This window comes from Oncorhynchus gorbuscha, linkage group LG05, assembly GCF_021184085.1.
Source record: "Oncorhynchus gorbuscha isolate QuinsamMale2020 ecotype Even-year linkage group LG05, OgorEven_v1.0, whole genome shotgun sequence".
In the NCBI taxonomy this organism is placed as follows: domain Eukaryota; kingdom Metazoa; phylum Chordata; class Actinopteri; order Salmoniformes; family Salmonidae; genus Oncorhynchus; species Oncorhynchus gorbuscha.
The window spans coordinates 42,655,650-42,673,039 of record NC_060177.1 but is presented as its reverse complement, the minus strand read 5'-3'; the positions used below and the strand labels follow the sequence as shown (position 1 = coordinate 42,673,039).

Here is a 17,390-nt window from a genome sequence, read left to right as displayed (position 1 = left end):
TCTCTCTCTCCAGAGGTTACTCCTGTGTCCTACCTCTCTCCCTCACTCACCCTCTTTCTAATTCTTGCTCTCTATCTCTCTCTCTCTCAATTCAATTCAAACCAATTCTCATGACGTAACAATAGACAGACATATGACCAATTTGCAATATTAACATAATTAAAATAATAATAATACATATTGTCAACGGGACAACAGTAACAGCAATAATCAAGGGTCAAAATAGCCATTCAGTGAACAGTAACAAAGGCAGAGAGGACATGGGCAGGTTTGTTGGTCTGTCAGACATTGACCCTCATTTTATGGCAGGCAGCAATGTAGTGCGCTGCCAACCCACAGCTCTCTGCATCCTCCCCCAACAAGACGGGTAGCCTATTCTCATCCGAGTGGTCTTTGAAACCTTGAATAAGGGTTTCAAATTTGGAGAATTGACACTCTCTCATTGTTTTATATTTTTGACATTTTGGTTGCCTTTCCTCTACAGCAGCTATTCCCAAACTACGCCAAATAAAAATGTGATTCACGTTGATAAAAATATAATTATTCACATTAAAAAAAAAATCTTCACATTTTCAAACAGTCCATTTATATTTTCCAACGGGGCTATACATTTGAGTTTTTTATTTTTATCTCGCCTGAGTTTCACTGCCAAAAATAAAATTAAACCATCAGCCATTTTGAAAAATAAGCCACAGGAAGTTTTGAGTGAGAAGTAAGACGACTTTCAAGTACTAAGGCATGTATAAAAGCAACAGATACCATTCATAAGAAGGGTCTAGAAGTTAGGGTCTAGGAGCTACCGAGTGGCTAGGACAGGCAAGTCCCAAACTATTGTGGAGGACTTAATTATTCCTGCTGCCATGGTTATGGCAGGGACAATGCTGGGGGAAAAGGCAAAAAGAATGATACAGACAATGCCTTCATCAAACAACACTGTTTCACGACGCATTTAGTGACATGGCAGGAGATGTTTTGAAACAGTTACTGCTTTGCATACAAGCCAGTGAATTATATGCTTACAGCTGGATGAGTCAACAGATGTGGCGGGCCTGGCACAGCACCTGGTATATATCCGTTACGTTTATGGGCAGTCATTTAAGGAAGACATACTCTTCTGCAAACCACTGGAAACCAGGACAACAGGAGAATATATTTTTAAAGTACTGGAAAGCTTTGTGACATAAATTGGACTTTGGAGGTCAAGATGTGTTGGTATCTGTACCGATGGTGCAAAAGCATGGACAGGGAGACATAGTGAAGTGTGTAATGCACATGCAAGCAGTTGCTCCCGACACCAATTGGGTACACTGCAGCATCCACCGAGAGGCTCTTGCTGTCATGGGAATGCCTGACAGCTTGAAAGACATTTTGGACGCTACGATGAAAATGGATAACTTTGTTAAAGCAGGGCCCCTGAACTCTCGTGTATTTTCTGCACTGTGCAATGATATGGGCAGCGACCATGTAACACTTTTACAACATACAGAAGTGCGCTGGTTTTCAAGGGGCAAATATTGACATGTTTTTTTAATTGAGAGACTAGCTTAAAGTTTTCTTTACTGACCATAATTTTCACTTGTCTGACCGCTTGCATGATGACGAGTTTCTCACACGACTGGCCTATCTTGGTGATGTTTTTTCTTGCCTGAATGATCTGAATCTGGGATTAGGGAGGGACTCTCCGCAAGTATTTTCAATGTGCGGGACAAAATTGAGGCTATGATTAAGAAGTTGGAGTTCTTCTCTGTCTGCATTAACAAGGACAACACACAGGTCTTTCCATCATTGTATGATTTTTTTTTGTGTGCAAATGAACTCAAGTTTATGGACAATGTAAAATGTTATATAGCAAAGCACCTGAGTTGGGTGCGCTATTATGCAATACTTTTCCGAAACGGATGACACAAACACCTGGATTCATTATCCCTTTAATGGCCTGCCTCAAGGCCACTTACTGATATCTGAACAAGAGAGCCTCATCAAAATTGCAAAAAGCGGTTCTGTGAAAATGTAATTTAATCAGAAGCCACTGCCAGGTTTCTGGATTGGGCTGCGCTCACAGTATCTTGCGTTGGCAAATCGCCCTGTTAAGACACTGATGCCCTTTGCACCTACGTACCTATGTAAGAGTGGATTCTCGGCCCTCGCTAGCATGAAAACTAAATACAGGCACAGACTGTGTGTGGAAAATGATACTCTTCAATTTACAACCCAACATTGCAGAGCTATGTGCATCCTTACAAGCACAACCTTCTCATTAACCTGTGGTGAGTTATTCACAATATTAAATTAACAAATACAATTTAATATGTAAGATGGTTGAATAAATAGCAAAATGATTGACTATTATTATTTTAATTTGTGCCCCGGTCCTATAGAGCTCTTTGTCACTTCCCACGAATGTATCGTATAATGTGTGTGTGTGGCAGGCTTACAATGATGGCAAAAAATATATTTGAGAGTGCGCTGACCCTGGTGCTAGAGGTGGTATGCAGCTGGAGGTTGAATGTTTGAAGGGATACGGGACTATAACAAGTTTGGGAACCACTGCTCTACAGGGAGCCAGGCATTCCTGTGTCTACCCTTCTCAATGGCAAGGCTGTGCCCACTGAGCCTGTACTTTGTCAAGGTTTTTCTAAGGTTTTGATCTTGGTCAAACCATCTTCCGTGGTGTACAGTACTGTCAATCTAGGGCCAGGTAGCACTGCATTTTGCTTGTGCTTCCTAATAAATAATGTAATTTTGTTTTGACTGTGTTGTGTTTTGGTTTATTCTGATTGACTGGATGTTCTTGTCCTGAGGCTTCAGTGTGTTAGTAGAACAGGTTTATGAACCAGCTGGATGTGGAGACTATATTCTTTGCTCAGATCTTGTCATTGCAGGACTTGATAATGTTAATGTATTTTAGATGTTTCCAAAACTGCCATGAAGTGCAATTGGTTCAATGACACATTCAATTCGTTTTAGCCAAATGTATTTAAATTTGAATTAGTTTTTAGTGGCATAGAATGCCCTGCATGCTTTCTCTCAGTTCATTCACTGCCTCGTTTAAGTGTCCAGTTGAGCTCATTTTTAAACGTATGAAATTGTAGTGTGTGCAGTACTCTATATATGTTGTACTAATTGAGCATTCTGGTCTAATTCCCTGAGATCTGGATATTCCCTGGAAAATCATTATTTTTGACTTTTTGGGGTTCAGGCTCTGCTGTGGGTGACAGCAGGCACAGGTCATCTGCGAACAGCAGACATTTAACCTCTGAATTGTGGTGACTAGCACCAGGGGCTGAGGATTTTTCTAGAATTGTGGCCTAGATTGCAACCCTGGCGAAGGCCCCGCCCCTGGTTAAAGAATTATGTTATTTTCTTGACAATTTTGATGCTGCACTTTATTACCAAAATACATTGATTTAATGATAGAATCAAATTATTTTCGGAAGTCGATAAATCGAGTGTACATTTTGGTATTATTTTGGTGGAGTGTGTTAGGTGTAAATATGATTGGTCGTGCGATGTTTTGGTATAAATCAAATTAGCCTTTTATTCAAGACATTATGCTTTTTAAGGAAGTTTAGAACTCTTGTATTTATAAATCTACAGAAAACCTTCCCCAGGTTACTGTTCACACAAATGCCTATGTAATTTAAATTTGTCTCCGTTCTTAAAGCTTGGGGTTACGCGTCCTTGATTCCAGATGCCAGGGAAATAACCTACACTCAAATTAAACAGTTTTAATATCGCAAATTTAAATGTTGCACTAGTGAATTTGATCATCTCATTTAGGATTCCATCAGGTCTGCATGCTTTTTTAAATTTGAGGGCCTGGCATTTCTTATAGAGCTCCTGGTCAGTAATTGGGTAGTCCATTGGATTCTTCATGAATTTTGCATGGTTCTGCGTTTGCATCAGTTTGAACGGTGTTGTAGAGTGTTTTAAAATGGCTTGTCCAATATGTCACCATTTTGTATTGCTAATTTCTCTAGTTTAGATTTTTTTTGTAGCTATTTTCCAATTTTGCGAGAAGATGTTGGTGTTTATGGACTCCTCAATTAGTGTCAAATGCTTGAAGTAGTACTGTGCATTTTTGGTTCTGAGTGTATAGTACATTTATAGTTTTAAAGTCTCAAAGTAATTAGGGTGTAATTCACCATCATTTGGGTCTCTGTGCTTTTGGCTTAATACTGTTTACATTTTTTTCCTTATCATTTGACAATCTGCATCAAACCAGTTTTCATCTGTAGTCTTTTTTGGTTCGTTTTTTATCAATTTCAGTTGTGCTTCTTTTGCCATTTTCCAGAATATATTGTTGATGTTTTTTATTGCTAGATGTATGCCTTCTTTACTGTTAGTGGATGTGGTATCCAGAAAACTATCTAAGAGTGATTGAATGTTTTGGTTACTGGTTGCTTTCTGCTATTTATGTGCTGTTTTGGGCCCATCTGTATGAATTTCTGATTTTGTAAAGCTTACTGGGCTGTGAATGTGTGGTTGTTTCCATGTCTGTTCTTTTGAGGAACAATGTAATTTGGCTGTAATCAGACAGAGGTCTTAGTGACTTGACAGTAAAGGCGCTGGGAAAGAAAGGGTCTATGTCTGTAATCATATAGTCTACTGTGCTGTGGACAGGAGGTGAGCAACAGGTGAATCTCCCCAAAGAGTAACCTACCTTTGACAAAGTAGAGACCCAGGCTTCGACAGAGCTGCAACAGATCTCTTCCGTTTTTGTTGATGACTCCATCACTGTTGTTTCCATTGGGAAGATTACGACAGTTGGGAGCAGTATGGCCTGTAAGAACACCCTCCCCTCGTGTGGTTGTTAGAACGGGTAGTGTTCCTGTTTGCTCATTTATGTCCTCATAGACGAGCACATTTCCCTGGGACTGGAAATGGCACGTCTCTTCCTCAAGGATGGGAAATATCTCCTCTGAGTAATATGGGGATTTTGGGGGGAATATATTGTGCATAAGAACACATCTTTTTCTGTCAATACAAATGTGATATTTACCCATTTTGAGGGGATCAATTTGATTTTGTAGTTTGGTTTTGTAGCAAATGATCAAACCTTCAGATTCTCTGCCTCTATTGACAGAGCTGTGTTTCTGTGATGGCAAAATTACCTTTCTGTAGCCTGTGGGACAGTGACTGACAATGTCTGCTTTACACCATGTCTCCTGCAGAATGATGACATCAACATATTTAAGATTTTTTTTACTACAGCGCTAAACTCTTTGGTCGAAAGGTTGATGAGTTCAGGCTCTCAATGTTCCACATGCTCACTGATAGCGATTTCATGTTACAAAAAGAAAGAATAGCACAGTCAAAAAATAAAGTAACTACTAACTACTATGTTGTTAAGAGTGAGATAAACAGGAAAACAGCAAACATTTGTTATCGTTTTCTTCATTGAACAAGTAAACTTGGAGGAGCTGTTTAATCTCACTCAATCCTACAGAGTTCTCCTGTCCACTGAGGGCCTCTGCATAGTTGCACTGGTCCTGCTTTTGGGCCCTGTGGAGGGAAGGGGGGCAAGGTCTGGGTGAGTGTGGGTCAGTGGGGCGTAGCGGTGTTCGGGGTGGTGAGGAGTTGCAGCTTCTCTCTCTCATCTCTCCCTCATTCTTGCCTTCCAAAGAATTAATATTCTTCCAAAAATGGTTCTTAAGATGTTAAAGGTTCTATATAGAACCCTTTGCCTTACAAAGGGGTTCATCTGATCAAAACAGTTATTGGTAGAACCCTATCCCTCTTCAAAGAACCCTACTGGAACCCTTTTTTCTAAGAGTGTAAGTATTCTGCTCTAAGGAAGTGAGTGATTCTTACAATGAGAAGATTCAAGCTTGCGTACTCAGATATAATAATAATTTACTGGATTCCAGTATCCCAAAGCACTTTACCTAGGCTTGCTGGCACTGACAACTTCTTTATTGAGGTAAATGTACTTATTGCGACTGTGATATGTGGTTGTCTCACCTAGCTACCTTAAGAGGAATGCACTTACTCGAAGTCGCACTGGATAAGAGCGTCTTCTAAATGACAAAAATGTAAAATGTACAATTACCAGGCTTTGGTATCAACTCCACAATCTACACTTCATCTCCCTTATCATCCAGGTCTCTTTGAAACACGGCCAAAACATAGTCTATAATTACACAGCCATTGCCAATAAAGACCAAATTCAACGGTGGCTTAAGGCTAACGTCATGTGAAACCTAACGTTTGTGACCCCATACGTAACGTGGCATCGTTAGCTCTGCATTAGCATCCTTTGCTAATAAGTAGCCTATTAGCTTAATGGCAGCGCGGGGTGATTTGCAGCAGTATAATTTTGCTACGGTGCTAGCCATTGGACCTGGAGGCTAGTCAGTCATTCTCCGTGGATAGCTTCTGACATGTTAATTACACACGATTAGTGCTTAGCACGACGCTAACGTCTGTGTCTCGTGGCGTCCGATCCTACATGTCGACATATCAGTTTTCACATGTCAGGTGTGACGTCTCTCTTGCTCCTTGTCTTTATTCTCCTGCAGGGTACTGTATGCAGGGAGAGGTTCCTGGGATAAGCTGTAGAGAGGCCAGGGTTTTATTCCACAAAATTAATTGATTATCAAGCGGCTTAGTATTGTTTTCTTACGTCTTAAGGCGTAAAGAACAATACTAAACCACTGATCATGATTCAAGGTTTCTCCTCATTTCATTATGTTGCTGGGACCATTGTTGTGAAGACACCTATCTCCTTTTCTGCTTTCTTACTCTTCCCTCCACCCTCTCTCTCTACCTCCCTTTCTTGCATTATTCCATTAAAGATCTGTCTTTCTCAAACTGTGAGAGGAGGCTATTTGGGAACACTTTATTTGAAGGCTACCTACATAAGGATGTCATAACACGTTTATAACCCATACATTAACACTATTTTCCCCCTTCACTCAGACGCTCCAGTCCTGGACCCGGTCTTTCAGGATGTCCGTTCACCCAACTACCAGTTTGTGACGTTGCGCTGCCTCATTCAGAAGACCAACCCGGCACGAGTGACCAGTGTCCGCTGGGTCCGAAACGGCGAGCCCCTGTCCTCCCTGACCCCGAACCCGCAGGAGAACCCGCAGCTGAAATTCAAGCTGGACCCCAGCAACAACGGCACATACGAGTGCCGCGTCAGCAACGGCGTGGGCAGCTCCACCTGCACCTTCAACGTCTCGTGTGAGTACCATTTACATTTACATTTAAGTCATTTAGCAGACGCTCTTATCCAGAGCGACTTACAACGCCAGAAGAGGTTGGAGTTCCTCGTAGTGTTAGGGTCAATTCCATATCAATTCAGTCCTTTCAGGATGTCCAATTTAGGATTGCAGTGTTTGGTTTTCAACAGACATAATGGGACCCATATGGTTATGGCTACAAGATGAAAAGAGAGCAGTTTCTCATGTCATAAAATATAGGACTGAAAATGAAGTGCATTACAACTTTTAAAACATTTACAAATGGGCGTCTCACCCTCTGATACACAAATGGGTGTCTGACCCTCTGATACACAATTCATAAAGTACCAAACCAACCAACCAAAACTCCCACTCCCTCTTCTTCTTCTTCTTTCTCCCTCCCCCAACACTGTAGCCCGTCCATACAACGCAGAGTTTTACTTTGATACGCCCAACCCCATCCGCATTCAGAAGGTCAACAACTACTCCTACAACCTCCAGTGGACCCAGAGAGAGCCGGCAGCTACAGACCGCATCATCGGCTACTGGGTCAACGTCCGCACGGTGGGTCACACACACACACACACACACACACACACACACACACACACACACACACACACACACACACACACACACACACACACACACACACACACACACACACACACACACACACACACACACACACACACACACACACACGCGCGTGCACACGCACGCGCACACTGCTTAAGGAGCCTCACACACACTGCAGAAAGAGTCACACACACATTGCAGAAAGAGTCGCACACACATTGCAGAAAGAGTCCCCCACACATTGCAGAAGGAGCCTACACACTCGCGCACACACACACTCGCGCACACACTGACCCACTCACTCAGGAGCACTATATTGAGTGTTGTGTGAAGTGAAATAAGTGAACGTGAGCCTTCATAATTTGAGCCAGGGGAATAGCTGAGGCTGTGTTGGGAGTGGACAGTGGATCGATGGGAGCTTGTACTGCATTAACAACACTCTCTGAGTAGATCCAGAGTGACACCTCTCTCCACCCTTCTCTTCCTCTCCTCCTAGCTACATGCCTCTCCTCTCCCCTTTCCCCTCTTCTTCTCTATCCTCCCCTCTCCTCTCCTCAATTTTATTTTCTTGTCCTCTCCTCTATTATCCTTTCACTCCCTTCTACCCTTCTCCTCCTCTTTCCTCCTCTCCTCTATTCCACTTTCTTCTCTATTCTCCTTTCTCCTCCTCTCTGCCTCTTCTCCCCTCATATTGCCCATCTCCACCTCTCCTCTTCCTCTATTCTCCTCTCCCCTTTCTTCTCCTCCCCTTCTCTCTTCCTCTACTCTCCACCCTCTCATCCCCTCTCCATTCCTCTCATCTCCTCCACCCCCTCTCCTCATGCTAATTGAGGACAGATACTCTCTGACAGATACAACCTCTCTTTATAAAGTTGGCAGTCCCACCTCCAGCCCCCCTATTCCAGTCTCCTGCTCAAAAGCCTCCTGCTCAAAACGCATAATCCCTAATCATGACAGTGGCAGTGTCACATGGAAAATGACTCCATTGTTGTAACAGCAGGGTGGGCAGTTTCAAACGTCGCAGGTTGACGTTTATTATCATGAGTCTTGCCCTGGAGGTAGAACTGAGTGGTTTCCACTATAAAGTCAGAATTGACTATATTAGATACTAGATACAATTCACAGAATTAAAGATCGACTTCTCCTTAATGCAACAGCAGTGTCAGATGAAAAAAACTTTATGGAAAAAGCATAATCTGAGAACGGCTCTCAGAGCCCAAAACAGACAGAGAAATATACAAATATCCATTTTGGAGTTAACAGAAGTTAGAAATACCACCATAAATATTCACTTAACTTTGATGATCTTCATCAGAAGGCACTCCCAGGAATCCCAGTTAGACAATAAATGACTGATTTGTTCCATGAAGTCCATCATTTATGTCCAAATAGCCACTTGTTGTTCGCGTGTTCAGCCTACTAATTCATCATCATGAGGCGCAAGCACTTCGTCCAGACAAAAACTTCCGTTACAGTCCTTTAGAAACATGTCAAACGATATATGGAATCAATCGTAGGATGTTTTTAACATAAAACATCAATAATGTTCCAACCGGAGAATTCCTATGTCTGAAGAAAAGCACTGGAACGAGAGGTATATCTGTCGGGAGTGCGCATCACGAGCCTGAGACACTCTGCCAGACCACTGACTCAAAGAGGTCTCATGAGCCTCTCCTTTGTAGGATAATCCTCATTGAAGTTTCTAAAGACGGTTGACATCTAGTGGAAGCCATAGGAAGTGCAACTTGACTCCATAGACACTGTGTATTCGGGTAGGCCAAGCTTTGAAAAACTACAAACCTCAGATGTCCCACTTCCTGGTTCGATTTTTCTGAGGTTTTCGCCTGCCATATGAGTTCTGATATACTCACAGATATCATTCAAACAGTTTTAGAAACTTCAGAGTGTTTTCTATTCAATACTAATCTTAATATGCATATATTAGCATCTGGGACAGAGTAGGAGGCACTTCACTCTGGCCACGGTATTCATCCAAAAGTGAAAATGCTGCCCCCTATCCCAAAAAGATGAGAAGAAACCTCCAACAGTGTGGTATAAAGCCTTAAGAAAATGACAGCTAATTACAGCTACAACGAAAGTTTCTCAATGTACAGTATACGTACAGTACCAGTCAATAGTTTAGACACACCTACAGTACTTATTCCAGGGCTTATGTTTATTTTTTACTATTTTCTACATTGTAGAATATTGTAGAATATTAGTGAAGACATCAAAAAACTATGAAATAACACATATGGAATCATTATAGTAACCAAAAAATAAAACATACATTTTATATTTGAGATTCTTCAAAGTAGCCACTCTTTGCCTTGAGGACAGCTTTGCACACTCTTGGCATTCTCTCAACTAGCTTCATGAGGTAGTCACTTACTCATGAATGAATTTCAATTAACAGGTGTGCCTTGTTTTACTTCTCAATGCATTTGTTTCTATTCGTTGTGTTGTGGCAAGGTAGGGTTGGTATATAGAAGATGGCCCTATTTGGTAAAAGACCAAGTCCATATTATGGCAAGAACTGCTCAGATAAGAAAAGAGAAATGACAGTCCATCATTACTTTAAGACATGATGGTCAGTCAATCAGGAAAATGTCAAGAACTTTGAAAGTTTTATGTGCTATGATGAAACTGGCTCTCATGAAGACCGCCACAGGAAAGGAAGACCCAGAGTTACCTCTGCTGCAGATGATAAAAGCATTAGAGTTAACTGCACCTGATTACAGCCCAAATTCTTCACAGAGTTCAAGTAACAGACACATCTCAACATCAACTGTTCAGAGGAGACTGAATGAATCAAGCCTTCATGGTCTAAGCAAAGGTCACGACAAAGCAAGTGGCACCATGAAGACCAAGGAGCTCTCCAAACAGGTCAGGGACAAAGTTGTGGAGAAGTACAGATCAGGGTTGGGTTATAAAGAAATATCATAAACTTTGAACATCCCACGAAACGCCATTAAATCCATTATAAAAAAATGGAAAGAATCGGCACCACAACAAACCTGGGGTTTCTGTCTCCCCAGTTGCCTTACGCGGTAATTGACTGGTCCCAGCTTCTCGATCACCCCGTATGGCCCATGCCATGTTGCCAGTAACATACTTTCGGCCGTGGGGATTAAGACCAACACCCTGTCTCCCACCTGGAATTCTCTGGGCTGGGCTCCCCGATTGTAGACCTGGGCTTGGGCGCTTTGGGCCTTCTCCATATGTTCCCTCACGACTAGCCATATGGCTGTCATCTGCTCCCTCGTCATCTCCATGTGCTCTACCACGCTGCGTAAGGGGGTTGTTTGGGCTTCCCACACCTCCTGGGTGAGGTCCAGTGGGACGCGTGGCCTCCTCCCGTAGAGGAGTTTGAAAGGGGAAAACCCAGTGGAGGACTGTGGTAATTCTCTGATTGAGAAAATTAGGTGGGGTAGTAGCTGGTCCCAGTTCTTCCCGTCCTCGATGACCTTCTGCAACATTTGTTTGAGCGTTTTATTGAAGCCCTCGACGAGCCCATCCGTCTGCGAGTGAAAGACGCAGAGTCCGGATCTGCTTGATCTGCAGGCGACCACAAAACTCCTTCATTAGGCGGGACATAAACTCAGTACCTTGGTCTGTCAGGATCTAGTTCGGGATGCCCACCCACCTAAAGAGGTCTAACAGCTCCCGGGGAATTCCCTTGGTTACCACCGCCCATAGGGGAATGGCCTCGGGATACCGGGTGGCATAGTCTACTGTTACCAGGATGTACTGGTGTCCTCCTGCTGTTTTACCAGGGATTCCACTATGTCCATGACGATGCATTCAAAGGGCACCCCGGTGATCGGTAGGGGGATCATTGGGTTTCGGAAGCGGGCCTTTGGGGCAGTCATTTGACACTCTGGTCTTCCACAACCCTCATCATCCCGAGCCAGTGGAACAGGGCGTCGATTCGTTCCCAGGTCTTCTCCATTCCCAGGTGCGCCCCCAACAGGTGGATGTGGGTCAGCTGAAGAACGGTTCCCACGTACTGTCGGGGCAGCAACAATACCTCTCGAATTTCCCCTTGTTGGCACGACACCTGACACAAAAGGTTATTCTTGATTTGGAAATGGGGGTACCACCAGTCACTAACCCCTTGAAGTAGCTGTCCATCCAACACTATCACTTGGGCTGCGGTGGATTTCAAGTTCGGATTCTCATTTACATTACATTTAAGTCATTTAGCAGACGCTCTTATCCAGAGCGACTTACAAATTGGTGCATTCACCTTATGACATCCAGTGGAACAGCCACTTTACAATAGTGCATCTAAATATTTTAAGGGGGGGGGGTGAGAAGGATTACTTTATCCTATCCTAAGTATTCCTTAAAGAGGTGGGGTTTCAGGTGTCTCCGGAAGGTGGTGATTGACTCCGCTGTCCTGGTGTCGTGAGGGAGTTTGTTCCACCATTCTGGAGCCAGAGCAGCGAACAGTTTTGACTGGGCTGAGCGGGAACTGTACTTCCTCAGTGGTAGGGAGGCGAGCAGGCCACTGGGCCATCCGGAATTGACACCTCGGTTGGTCCCCAGCGGGTGTCTTGACTGGCACCTCAAAATCTTCCTCCCATTTTTCCCCTCCAACTCTGACTCCGGATCTGTAGATACACGTTGGTCAACCGTTTGCTTCCGAGCCGCACAGACGATGGGTCATTCTCGCTCTCGTCTTCGGCCAGCTCGTACCTTCTTCCTCATCTCGTGCCCCCACAGGGCCTTGAACAGCAGTTAATCTTGTCCCATTAGGAGAGGTACCGGCAACTCTGGTACTGCACCAACCATCATCTGGCAGCTCCTTGTGGCATCATGATGTTGGCCAATACAGTTGGATACCGCTTTGTGTCCCCATGAACACAAGAAAACGACATCTCCCTACCATGTTCGGTCTTCTGGTTCAGCAGGCACGTTGATACGAGGGTAACCATACTTCCGGAGTCTAATAGAGCTTCTGTGTCGTGTCCGTCAACCTTCACTGGGACCATGGGTGCAATAAATTTGTGGTGTGCCCAACAGGAGGTGACGTAGTTCACTGCGTGACCCACCTCGCCTCCGGGGCTTGCTAATTGCATCGACTCCTCTCGAGCCGAGCAATTCCAGGCAATGTGCCCCTGGGTGCCACACTCAAAACACCTCCGTTGGTCTCCATCCACCTTGGGTCGTTGGTGGCGGGTAGGCCCTACCCCAGCCGTCTCCCCAGGGGTTTCCTTACCTTTGACCCTGCCATCTGTCGGTTCGGGGTACACAGCAGTGGGGTTGTCCTTTCGACTACTCGAACAGGTCGGCAACTCGGCCTGGCTCCCACTCAGCAGGGCCTGAGTGTTCTGATGCATCTCCACTGCTTCCAGGAGGCCCTCCAAGGTCTGGGGTGTGCATAGACTTGCTGCCCTCTTCATGTCGTGGGGTAGTGCCCATAGGAAGTGATCCAGTTTGTCTAGGATGGAGTGGGTGGATACGTTAGTTAGGAGCCATCCCCTGGTGACACGCAGTAGGTTTCTCGTCTGGGCTCGGGGGGGATGTGTCGGCTACAAACCTGCAGTCGTGGAATAGTTGAGCCTGATGGGCCAGGCTGTACCTGTAGCGGCTGAGTATCTCCCGTTGTAGTTAGCCGCCTGTTCATCGTTTAGGTCCCTATATGCCTTTTGGGCATTCCCAGAGAGGAAAGGGGCCAGCAGACTGGCCCACTTCTGCCTTGACCATCTGTCCTGTAGTGCTATCCGTTCGAACGTACAGAGGTAGGTTTCGATATTGTCTTCTTCTATTAGCTTGATTAAAAACTTGTTTGGATGTGATTCAGTAGACGCTCCTCCTTGTAGCTTCCTGATTGTCTCAATGAGGCGAACGTTTTGTAGCCATTGTTCCTCCAGCGTTCGTTCCTGAACCGCCTGTTGGGCTCGTTGGGCCCGGACGAACTGAGCTATCAACTCGTCCATGCTGATGCAGCATGAACATCAACTCTGATCTGACCACATTATCAGAGTGCCCGCATTCTCCTCCACTTGTGGCAGACCAGGGTGTTGGATCAAAACATGTACACAGATCAGACACAGACAGAGTAGTATTAGCTCAGTTTCAAAGGTGTTTATTAAAATAATAGTTCAAAAGAAAAGGATAGGTCTCCCCCATGAGACCCTCTCCGGGATACCGTCTTCTGGGCCCCGGTCTGGCTGTATCCTGTGGGGATCAAAAACTGAACTCAATCCTGTTACCTCTGCAACCATCCCCAACTATACGGGAGTCTCTTTCCTGTGTGCTGCCCTTCTGGCAGCTTTGTGGGACTTGTACAGCTGGTGAGCAATCAGCCCTTGATTACTCACCAATCCGCAATCAGCCCCAATTAGTCCTGGCCGGTGGGCCCGTCCAGACCTGGCACGTCCAGCAGATGGAGCCATCGCCTTGAGATGTATACTCCATCTGCCACCAGGCCTCGACGGGTCTCCCCCTGGTGGCTGACCTGCTGTTCGCCACAGTAAACTTCTGACCCACTGGAAACTTGATGAAAGAAATATAAGCTATTTTAAATCATTCTCTCTACTATTATTCTGACATTTCACATTCTTAAAATAAAGTGGTGATCCTAACTGACCTAAGACAGGACATTTTTACTAGAATTAAATGTCAGGAATTGTGTAAAACTGAGTTTAAATGTATTTGGCTATGGTGTATGTAAATTCCAACATTAAGTGTACATTTGCAAGACACTGTACTGTGTATTCAAGTATGTGTGAACATGTGTGGACACACACACCCACACACAAACAAGCGCGCACACACACACACACACACACACAGCTTTCCCAGCGCGTTAGTCAGGACAGTACATTACCCTCTTGTAGTAATGCATGAAGACATGAAGGCTAACCCCAGCTGCTAGTCTTCAAAGGTGCACGACTGATGCCGATGGCTGCTTTGACACCTCTATCCCAACAAACATCTTAACAAAAATCCCAGAGTGAGAAATGATTGACTGAGAACAGTCAATCTTCACCCTGTGAAGGCTGACCCTTTTTGTGTGAAGATCGGCACATGCTTGAGTAGATAATAAACACACATGTATAGTATGTTTATCAAATCAAGCCAACTTGACACAACTGTGGGAAGCACTGGAGTCAACATGGGCCAGCATCCCAGTGTAAAACTTTTGATACCTTGTTGAGTCCATGCCCCACATAATTGAGGCTGTTCTGAGGGCAAAGGGGGTGCAACTCAATATTAGGAATGTGATCACACAGACACACACAGATACAGTACACACACATACACAGGTGGGGTGGGGTAAAAACTTGACATTTAAGTTTGGGATAATGTATATGAGGGCCTTGCACTGGGTTTGAACCCGCGATCCTTGGAGCCGTAGCTTGCACCCTAGCAAGGCGCGAGCCTACTAGATAGTAATAGGTGCTCAGGTTGCCTCTAGTGGACAGTATCGATGGCAACTCTCACTTTTTTTTTAGGCGAAATAGTTCTGTTTGTTCTTCACGTTTGGGTGAGAAATCGCCCGGAAATTGCAGTCACGAAAACTGCAAAAAATATTCCAAATTAGCTCCATAATATCAACAGAAACGTGGCAAACGTTGTTTATAATCAATCCTCAAGGTGTTTTTCAAATATCTATTTATCCATCGGGACAATTCATTTTTCAGTAGGACCGATTGGAGTAATGGCTACCTCTGGAGTTTACGCGAGAATCTCTCTGGCAGCATCAGGTGACCACTTGCACAATGTAGCCGCTTACGGGTATTCTTCAACATAAATGCGTAAAACTACGTCACAATGCTGTAGACACCTTCGGGAATACGGAGAAAGAGTAATCTGGTTGATAGCCCATTCACTGTCAATAGGGACTCACATTGGAACGGAGCACTTTCAAAACATGGGCACTTCCGGATTGAATTTTTCTCAGGCTTTCGCCTGCAACATCAGTTCTGTTATACTCACAGACAATATTTTTTTACAGTTTTGGAAACGTTAGTGTTTTCTACCCTAAGCTGTCAATTATATGCATATTCTAGCATCTTGTCCTGCCAAAATATCTGTTTACTATGGGAATGAAAATACTGCCCCCTTGTCACAACTTAACAGAGATTGACTCAAGTAAAAGTGAAAGCCACCCAGTAAAAGATATCTTAAGTAAAAGTCTAAAAGTATTTGGTTTTAAATATACTTAACTATCAAAAAGAAAATGGAATTGTTAAAATGTACTTAAGTATCAAAAGTAAAAGTATACATTTTTTTCAAATTCCTTGTATTAAGCAAAACAAATGGCAACATTTTCTTGTTTGTTTTTATTGACAGATAGGCAGGGGCACGCTCCAACACTCAGACATAATTTACAAATGCAGCATTTGTGTGTAGTGAGTCCGCCAGATCAGAGGCCGTAGGAATGACCAGGTATATTCTCTTGATAAATGTTTGAATTGGACACTTTTCCTGTCAAAATGTAACAAGTACTTTTGGGTGTCAGCGAAAATGTATATAGTAATAAGTATATTATCTTCTTTAGGAATGTAGTGAAGTAAAATAAAAAATTGCCAAAAATATAAATATTGAAGTACAGATACCTAAAAAAACAACTTAAGTAGCACTTAAAGTATTTTTACTTAAATACTTTTTTACACCAAGCAATTTCCACATATTCTGATGTAGAGTTCTAAATCAAGATTAATACCCTTTTCACAAACCAAGGAGCTTGTTGTGAATTCCATTCTGTGAACGGTGGGGCAGACAAGGCTACTTAAGTACTTTACACCACATTGTATTTTTTGTTGTTGTACATAAATATTGATAACTGCATTTTTGGTTTTACAGGAATTTTACCGTACTTGTGCATTCAACATTAAAACTTGAATCACATACATGACTTCCTCACTCAAACATAAACCTACATGACAGTACAATACACAAAGAGTTGGACACACACAAACGACTCACCTGTCTGGCCAGCTGTGTTTTCTTCTGGTGTGAGGGTGATAGTGACACAGGCTTGTGGTAAGCTAGAATGAGGAGGGAGAATGAGTTATGTCTAAATATAGCTGTGTGAACTTCTGGCTGTCTGCCTGCCAGGGGCCATGCTAACACACACTCCGACGGCCTCTCTTCTCATTACCTCACCTGGATAAATACTGTGTGAGTGGTGAGTAGGTGAGTGAGAGAGTGAGTAACCAATTATGAAGGCTTTATTGGATGGTATTGGCGATGATGATGAAATTGCCAAGACATGAGGATCCAAGCTATTTCCACATACTCTGATGTAGAGTTTTAAATCAAGATAATATCCTTTTCACAAACCAAGGAGCTTGTTGTGTATGGAATTATATTATGTGAGTGGTGAGACAGACAAGGCTACCAGTCACCTACACTGAGAGTGTGTGGAGCAGGGAACTGTCCATTACTTGTGTAGTGCTGAAATGTTATAATTTGTCCATTTGCAGAGCTTCCCATCTGAGAATACGTTGCCAAGTTTACTTTCCCTGGATACACTAGCTCACGGGACAATGGCTACCGTAGACCTAACCGGAGATATAAAAAGAAAGATTATATACTGAAAAAATATAGTTCATATAAGAAAGTCACTGACTTGAAATAAATTCATTAGGCCATAATCTATGGATT

At 43.5% G+C, this 17,390-nt stretch overlaps 1 protein-coding gene across 1 annotated transcript in view; it reads left to right on the top strand.

Moving 5' to 3' along the window:
• LOC124035945 (MAM domain-containing glycosylphosphatidylinositol anchor protein 1-like) overlaps positions 1-17,390 on the top strand; it is a 447,455-nt gene that overhangs the window by 329,645 nt on the left and 100,420 nt on the right. The window contains exons 11-12 of the mRNA XM_046349921.1: positions 6,922-7,188; positions 7,603-7,751. Of these exons, the coding sequence (XP_046205877.1) occupies positions 6,922-7,188; positions 7,603-7,751 (416 nt within the window). The remainder of the gene's footprint in view (positions 1-6,921; positions 7,189-7,602; positions 7,752-17,390) is intronic.